Source organism: Prunus avium, chromosome 6 (assembly GCF_965620075.1).
Source record: "Prunus avium chromosome 6, drPruAviu1.hap1.1, whole genome shotgun sequence".
NCBI classification, from domain to species: Eukaryota; Viridiplantae; Streptophyta; class Magnoliopsida; order Rosales; family Rosaceae; genus Prunus; species Prunus avium.
In genome coordinates this window covers 1,810,253-1,817,651 of record NC_142289.1, presented here as the reverse complement: position 1 = coordinate 1,817,651, position 7,399 = coordinate 1,810,253, and the positions used below count along the sequence as shown (strand labels likewise).

At 37.2% G+C, this 7,399-nt stretch overlaps 1 protein-coding gene across 1 annotated transcript; it reads right to left on the bottom strand.

Moving 5' to 3' along the window:
• Positions 1-891: 891 nt before the first annotated feature.
• On the bottom strand, positions 892-6,877 carry LOC110759727 (uncharacterized). The gene is made up of 4 exons (XM_021961836.2): positions 4,868-6,877; positions 3,260-3,832; positions 2,386-2,558; positions 892-2,278 (listed from the first exon to the last, which is right to left on the bottom strand). The coding sequence occupies exons 1-4, from the start codon at positions 6,642-6,644 to the stop codon at positions 1,400-1,402; spliced, it is 3,402 nt and encodes a 1,133-aa protein (XP_021817528.2). The 5' UTR covers positions 6,645-6,877; the 3' UTR covers positions 892-1,399.
• Between the last annotated feature and the right edge of the window lie 522 nt (positions 6,878-7,399).

Below are 7,399 nucleotides of genomic sequence, written 5' to 3'. Positions count from 1 at the left end.
GGTTTTTTCATTTTTAAATTTTATGAATTTTAAATTATTTTAAAAAAACTTCATTAGTTTGTTGGTGTGGCATATATGTGGAGCCCACATCTTCAAAAATATAGTGTCATATGTATTTAAAATACAATATATATTTTTAAATAATATAAAAAAGAAAACCAAAATTTTATGAATTTTAAATTAAAAAATTAAAAAATTTCGCAAGGACCATTTGTGATAGATGTGTAAACCTTAGGGATGTTTTGTGATATGTATATATGCCACGTCAGCAAACTAACGGAGTTTTTGACGGAACCTAACGGCAGGGACCATTTGTGATTATACATACTAACCTTGAGGACCACGAGTGACACAAAAAAACATTAAGGATGCAATCTGATAGTTTCGTAAACCTTAGGGACCTTTTGTGATAATAAGCCAAATAAAAAATAAAAAATAAGGAAAATAATGTAGGTAGGTGATGTTCGAAATTCAGTCTTTTAGGTTTTTTTTTTAATTTGGCAGAAAAAAAAAGGGCCTCAGTTTTTTTAATTTGCAGAAGATTGGGCTCTTTTAATTGTAACTTGTCAGCATGTATTTCATTATTATATCTATATGATATTTTTTGTGATCATAAAAAAATCTAAAAACTACACATTCAATTATTTTAAATAAATATCCAGACTTCATTATTTCTCACTTTCTTATATTTTTTGTTTGATTTCCAAATTTACATTTTTGTTTTCATATTCAAATGTGCTCTCGGTAAATTTATCTACTGAATAACAGGAAAATAATAATAATATATATATATGTACGAGAACTATAAGTTTCCCCACAAGAAAACATATGGGTCTTTTGAATGAATGAGCTTCTGTTTTGGATAAGTTAGTAAGATTGGGCTTACACTGATCTGAAAAGAGCATTAAGATTTTTCAATATTTCAAGTCCATCTCAGTCAAACATTTCTACAATAAAGTCGGTCAGTCAAAATACAAGAACTTAGCTTCTCCAAGATGAAAGCAATGCAACTCGGGAAAACCAACAACAAAAACAAAAATAAAGCAGGCAGTCTACCTTCAACCTACCAAAGTTGTGCCATCAACACAATTAGCACTGCACATTGGTCCTTCAAAGTTAGCAGTCATGCTTCGTACTAGATTTAATAATAGCCATATACAGGAGGGTTGGGCAAGAACAGATACTAGTGCTGCATTCCAGCATTCGGCACGGAAGCTATACCAAAATTGATAGACCGTAGGGTTGTGATTCCCCAATACCTAGAGTTATGTTTCCTAGGTGATGGACCTGATAGTCCGGACTCATGTTTCCTGGACTGTTTCCTTGTATTAGGGACTTTTTGTCTCCTTTCGTTTGCACAACTCAATGAATAAAGTGAGTGTGGCTTGCTCATAATCTTTCAAAAATGTCCATGGTGTCCATAATTTCCATTCGGCAATAAGGACGAACTTGGCTGCAGATAGCCACGAGGGAAAGTTGGAAATGCATAGGGTGTAGCAGATGTCCGAGGACGTTTATATTTACTATGTTGTCTCTGTCCAAACTTGGAGGAGGAGCCACAAGTGCTGGTGCTGCGTTTCTTCTCTTTTTTCTCCTCTTGTTCAACCTTGGAGGCAGAAGTGCTGGCGCTGCATTTCTTCTCTTTTTTCTCCTCTTGTTCGGCCTTGGAGGCAGAAGTGCTGGTGCTGCATTTCTTCTCTTTTTTCTCCCCTTGTTCAGCCTTGGAGGCAGAAGTGCCAGGACTAAGTTTCTTCTCTTTTTTCTTCTCTTCATCAGCCTTGGAGGCAGAAGTTCTGGTTCTGCGTTTCTTCTTTTTCTTCTCCTCTTGTACATCCTTGGAGGCAGAAATTATAGAACTACATTTCTTCTCCTGGGAAGCAAGAGATTTATCCTCTTGTTCAACCTTGGAGACAGAATTGCTGGTACTAGGTTTCTTCTCCTGAGAGGCAAGAGATTTATCCTCTTGTTCAACCTTGGAGACAGAAGTGCTGGTACTAGGTTTCTTCTCCTTAGAGGCAAGAGCTTTGTCCTCTTGTTCAACCTGGGTGGCGGCAAGAGATCTCTCCCCTTGTTCATCCTTGGAGCCAAGAGATTTCTCCTCTTGTTCAGCCTTAGAGCCAAGAGATTTCGCCATTTTTCTCCAATTCTCCTTTATTTTCTCCAACTGAACTATTTGTATTTCGATGTCCTTGGATGGGTATTCAGACTCGAGGCGGTAATCTTTGATGCATTGAATCACAGCTCTTAGATCAGCTATTTGGTGGTCTACAACCTCATTCTGTGAGCAAAAATAAGCGTAGATAGATGTAGATTTACAATGGGATGGCCCTAGATTCAACAAATTAAGAAGCAGCTATCAGATAGTCCAAAGAAGAGTGAATGTACCTTTTCATCAAGTGATTTCTTTTTGCTCCATGTTGTCCTGTAAGACTTCCTTGCACCCTCCACATATTCTTTTAAGAGTGGTACCGAGGAGGACTTGTCATTTACCTTGAAGGTGCAAATAAACCTAAAAGCCTCAAACAGTTGCTTCTTTTCAATAAGATTCTGAATAAAATCTGTTGCATGTAAAACAAATTTGCATGATTCATCATACTGTTCCAGAGAAATTTCAAAAGGAGAATTGCATGGTATCACGACCCAAACTTAAATAAGTTACTATAAGTAAATGCATTAACAAAAGAAATCATATTTAAGATACAAAAGAAGAAACTCAAACACCAAAATAAGTATGCAGGAAAACATGATACCGAGAAAAAGACATGAGTAACGAAACTATCATCCTAGGAAGGTACACAATTCCAACAAACTAAATACCAAGCCAACAAAGGGACACATTTCTCCAGTCTGAATGACAATTATAACACGTGAGCTTACAATATATAATAAATAACCATAAAAGCAATCAAAACCAGTCTGTAAAAAGTCTTTTACTTATTTAACTTCATTGTGAATTTTTCTACACCTTATCTTGTCTCATGAAGTTTATCTTAGTTTTATTAATCATCTTCAAGCCATTTGCTAATATTCAACCCATTAGCTCTCCTGACAGGGTATAAAACCAACCGAAAAATAACTATCCTTCAAAACCCGAAGATAACTGTATCACCCTTGCACAAGGGGCACACGAATGGAATCTACGACACTAGCCAAAATACTATAAATTGCACAAAATTAAATCGCATACCAAGAGATAAATGGGTAATAGTAAATGGAGCACAAACAGCACACTATGAAAGCCAATTTCCAAGAAACTTACCAGGGATCTTATCTGCAAAACCAAGCGTAAGACATAATTCTAGAGCCTGTTTATGCTGATAAATCATCCCAAGAAGCTTTTTAATCTCATCTCCATTCAAAGTAGGGAGCAACCCATATGTAGCTACAAACTGCAAGAATCCCAAACTCTCCAATGAATTTTGAGTGTCAGCTCTCATTTTTGCTTTCCACTGCTCTGCTAGCTTTATTGCATCTTCTTTCAAATGAGGTCCGACATGCCGTGAGACCCTCATTAGCTCCTCCAATAGGGCAATGTTACTAAACATGAAAGTTTCATCGAAACCAACATCTCCTTTTCTCCAGTATTGAGCAAAAGATGTTTGAATCTCATCCAACACAAGTTTTGCTGGGTCCGATGACGTTTGAAGGGCAGACGACATTTCTTTTTGTATCGAATGATTTCCATTTAAATGATCATTTAAAAACCCCTGCAAGTTCCTTGCATCTGTGGCGGCACCTGGTTGAAGATTCAGAGAAGAACAAGTTGCTCCATTTTTGGCCAGTGAAGATATGGGTTCGCCAATTTTGACTGGGGAACTAATTATGCTGCTCTCTATGCAATTACAATAAGGAACATAAAAAAACGTAATAGACTGTTACTGAGTGTAATTCTGAATTTAAGATAGTAAGGAAAGATATTTATAGCATTACGTGCCACGTAAGCTTTGAGCGAAAGTGGTGGTCGGCATTGCAATTAGGTTGAAATATCACCTAGCGAAACTAAAAATAAATAAGAAAACACTTATTTTGCTATATGCCAAAACATCAGAAGGTATTATGCTCAGATTGGGGATAGATACTGCCTAAAAGAACAAGTCAGAAGTATATGCACAATATGGAAGAACAAGATTTAGGATGAAATGACAACAAATGAAGAGCATGAGTGCCTGGCCCCAGCACTGAAATTCTTATGAGATAAATCAGAAAGAAACATGGAACAAGATATGCTATTAGCCTAAAACAAAATAATTATAAAATGGGGGCAATGAAACTACTTTGATTTTCAGACCAGGACAAGAGAGTATTTATTGATTAAAAAATAAAATGAAAACACTTCTTTCCAGAATATAACAAGGCCTAAAAGGACAACTATTTTGAAATATGCTTAAATATCATTGCTTGCAACAGCTTCTTAGAGAAAATTACCACTCTACAGTGGTGCTTCAAAATGCAAAATTCTGAGGCATGTGCAATAGGGAATGTAACCAATCTACAATGCAAAAACTTTAAGCATTCAATTTCCATTTTTTTTCCTTTATTTTTTTTCCTCTAAAAGAAGCTCCCATAAGGCACAATATCTACATTTCAGAACTTTTCCATGTACATGCATGGGCCATCAGAGCTATAAAATGAGAAAGATTTACAAGCATATCCCATCGCATCACATGTGAAGGGTATCATTGTATAGATTTTTATTTGTTGACCTAACAAATTATCCAATATGGCTCCTGAACGCAGAGTATTTAATCAGAAACAATTTATTACATACTCCAAATACTATAGGGAAAGAGTATCATAGAAATTAGAAACTGAGATATAAACATCAACAAATATAAAAAGAGAAAGAAACAAAAAAAGAAAATCTTACCATTTGCCTTATCTGATACACCAAAGGCCTGGATAAATTCAGTAGCCAGTGAATGCTGAGAAACTACAACAAGAAGACTTTGAAGCTCATTCTCATCATAAGTAGAGGTCAAGTCATATGTAGTAAGAAGCAATAAAAATCCCAAAACCTCTAACCAATTTTCTACCACCACGATCATCTTATCCTTCCAATCGCCTGCCAACTTCTTTGCTTCTCCTCTCACCTGAGGATTAATTTGTGGTGAGACTCTCTTTAACTCTTGTAACAGAAGAATACAACTCCTTCTAATAACGCTCAAATCAAAGTCACACTCCCAGTTTTCCACAACCGAATTTGAAGGGTAAAACCCTTGCATTGCATCCAAAACTAATTTGGCCGGGTCTGATGATGCTTGAAGAATCGCTGAGATTTCAGTACCCAATAAATCATGTCTCTTCAAATGCTCATTCAGGAACAACTGCAAGTCTCTACCATTCCTGTAGATGCGGGACTGGATACTTTTGGACAAAGGAACAGTGGCATTGTTAGCAGGAGTATGTTCCAATTGCTCAATCTTCGCTTGAGAATCAAGGATATTAGTCTTCTTCTTCAATCTCTCTTTTTTGGTATTAGTTTCAGTGGATTTTCGAATTGAATCAACTTCTTTCTGCTTCAATTCAAGCTCTTTGGCCTGTTGTTCAAGTTGCCTCTCTTTCAATTTAAGTCCATAGGAGAGTGAATCCAAATTCTTTTCACGTTCCTGTATTGATTTTTGGAGTGAATCTAAATGTTTCGCTTGCAACTGAACCTCAGTGAGGCATTCATTGACCCTCTTATCCATCAAATGAAGTTCCTCGAGTTTTGGCTCAAATTGTTTCTCTTTCAGTTCAAGCTTCTCAAACCATCCTTCAAGTTCCCTCTCTTTAACTTCAAGTTCACTGGGCCACTCCTCCATTGATTTCTTAAGCAAATAAAAATCTCTCATTTTCAACTCCATTTCCCTAATTATATTCTGTTTGGATTCCAGAGTATTAGAGCATTCCTCCAATGATCTCTGAACCAAACCAAGTTCCTCCTTTTTCAATTTCATCTTATCGTCACATTCTTCAATAGATATTTGAGCTGCGTTAATTTGCTCTTCTCTCAAATTATATACTTTCTTGCGCTCCTCAATCATTCCCATCATCCAATTTAATTGCCTCTCTTGCGACTCAATATCCTCTCTGTACTTGTTTAATACCCCCTGAACCACTTCCACTTCCTCCTTCTTAGATTCAACCTCTTTGGACCTCTCTTCTACACATTTCATTACCCAATTCAATTTCTTTGCGCGCTCTTTAACACGTTTATCAATTAAATCACACTCCCTCTCTTTCTCTCCAACCAATCTCTGAAGTTCTGAGAATCGCTTCTCTTTAACATCAAGCTCTTCATTATGCTCTTCAATCAGTAACTTAAGCGATTGCAAGTTGAAGTGGTGTTTACCTGATTCAACCTCTTCGATCGATTTCTCAACTCCACGCAATTTCTCGGTTTTGGACACCATCTCCGAGTCAAAATTCAACTCTAAGGCTCCCAAACGCTTCTCTCGGTCGTCAATTTTCTTCTCGCGGTTCTCGAGTTCTCGGAGTCGGGTCTGGAGCGAGTTCCGGGTCGACTCAAAGTGGTCCTCAAGCTCCTTCCACTGCACACCAAAGTGGAGGATGGATGAAGCTTGGGCATGCAAGGCTTCGTAGGCCTGGCCGAGACAGCTCTGCTTCGTCTCAGACATTTTCAAATCCGAGGCTATCTTCTCCATAACCGTACGTACGGACGCCGTGGTGGTGGTGGTGGTAGAAAATGAAGATTGAAAGTTGGAAGAAGACGAGAAAACCCTAGCGCCTAGTCGGAGCTTTCCCTCCTGTGACGATTTCGCTTTCTGAAACCCTAAACCAGAGAGAGTGTATCAGAGAGAGATAACAGAAGAAGAAGAAGAGAGAGCGTTGTGTAGTGAGGGAGAGAGTCGTACAACTTTCACGTTCGCGTATCCTTCTCAAGTCTCTATATAATTTCTCTCTCCCTATGAGGAGGGACCACCCAAGCATGCATGGTACCACGTGTCCAAATCCAGTCCTACCTGTTCTATTTATATGGAACATTATTTTTTTTTTTAAATTCTAAAATAAAAATAAATAAATAAACAAAACAAAACAGAAAACCAATTGCTAAACACGTGAGCGTGTGTTATTAGTTAAAAAACAAATTTAATTATTATCTCAATGGCTTTTATTTTTTTCTTTTAAATTATAAGATGTCGAGGACTTAGGGCCAGTTTGACATTGCTGTGCTGTGAAAATAATCGCTGTTAGATTTGCTGTGAGAGAAATTAGCTGTGAGGGAAAGCAGTTTGGCGTTTGGTAAACTTTTTGTTAAAGTGTTGTTGGTATTGATTTCCTCATAATCAGAAAATGATTGTGTCATAATCATTAAACCCAGCGCATCTTCAAAACTGATTACTGTATAATCAGAAAATGAAAACACCTCATTAGCTGCTTTCCCTTATAGCTTTCTCTC

Coding starts and splice junctions, on each gene's coding strand:
- LOC110759727 (XM_021961836.2), bottom strand. CDS start 6,644: ATGGAGAAGATAGCCTCGGATTTGAAAATGTCTGAGACGAAGCAGAGC. Junction 2,559..3,259: donor TTTTGCAGATAAGATCCCTG/GTAAGTTTCTTG, acceptor TACATGCAACAG/ATTTTATTCAGAATCTTATT. Junction 2,279..2,385: donor AGAAATCACTTGATGAAAAG/GTACATTCACTC, acceptor TTTTGCTCACAG/AATGAGGTTGTAGACCACCA.